At 78.8% G+C, this 820-nt stretch overlaps 1 protein-coding gene across 1 annotated transcript in view; it reads left to right on the forward strand.

The window, feature by feature from the left end:
- The first annotated feature begins 521 nt into the window (after positions 1-521).
- LOC120584610 (39S ribosomal protein L23, mitochondrial-like) overlaps positions 522-820 on the forward strand; it is a 7,064-nt gene continuing 6,765 nt past the window's right edge. The window contains exon 1 of the mRNA XM_039840371.1: positions 522-607. Coding sequence (XP_039696305.1) covers positions 591-607 — 17 coding nt within the window. The 5' untranslated portion in view covers positions 522-590. The remainder of the gene's footprint in view (positions 608-820) is intronic.

Consider the following 820-nt stretch of genomic DNA (forward strand, 5'->3'; position numbering starts at 1 on the left):
CTGGAGAACAGCGTGGGACAGCCCTGCCCCCGGCCCTGTCTCTCCCCGCACTCAGGCTGAAGCCTACAGTCAGTGCTAACCCGTCCCCCGCGCCCCCTCATCTGCAGCACCTTCATCCTAGGTGACCCACGTACTGCCACCAACACACACTCCAAGGAGGAGGGCGCTGCAGCCCTCCCTGGCCTGGCCTCTCAGAGGCGCCCAGCACCGGCCCCGCTGCTCGCTCTCCTCTTCCCCCGGGGGCAGCCCCGGGGAGCGAGCCTCCTGCCACTTCGCAGGGTGCCATCCCCGCCCTGGGGGTCTGCCCCGGCCCCCGCCCCCCACCTCGCCTCGGCCCAGCGAGACTCCCCCCCACCCCCCGGGCCTGGGCCCTTCTCCCCCTGCAGCCTGCAGGACACCTCGCTTCGTGCCCTCCCCCCCACCCCCGCCCGCGGAGTGTGGGGCGCCCGGGGGTTCAGGGCGGGCCCGTGGGGGGGTGCGGGGGAGGCAGGCCCGGGGCCCGGGTGCCCTCCGGACGCCAGGGGGCGCCGTGCCAGGGGCCCCGCGGGCCGCGCGCGCCGCTCCTTCCGTCCGCGGCCAGGAAGCCGGCGATGGCGCGCAACGTGCTGTGAGTGCGGCGGCCCGCGGGGCGTGGCGGGGCACGCGGTCGCGGTCACTGTCACGGGCACGGGCCCCCAGGCCCGGGCGGGGACGAGCGCGGGCGGCCGGGGCGTGGCCCGAGCCCGGCCCGCACCCCCCCCCCACCTCGCGCGGCCACGTCTGCGGACACCGCCCGGGGCCAGGCCGGGCTCGGCCGGGGGGTGGGGGGCTCAGGCCGGGG

Source organism: Pteropus medius, unplaced genomic scaffold, assembly GCF_902729225.1.
Source record: "Pteropus medius unplaced genomic scaffold, Ma_sr-lr_union100, whole genome shotgun sequence".
NCBI lineage: Eukaryota > Metazoa > Chordata > Mammalia > Chiroptera > Pteropodidae > Pteropus > Pteropus medius.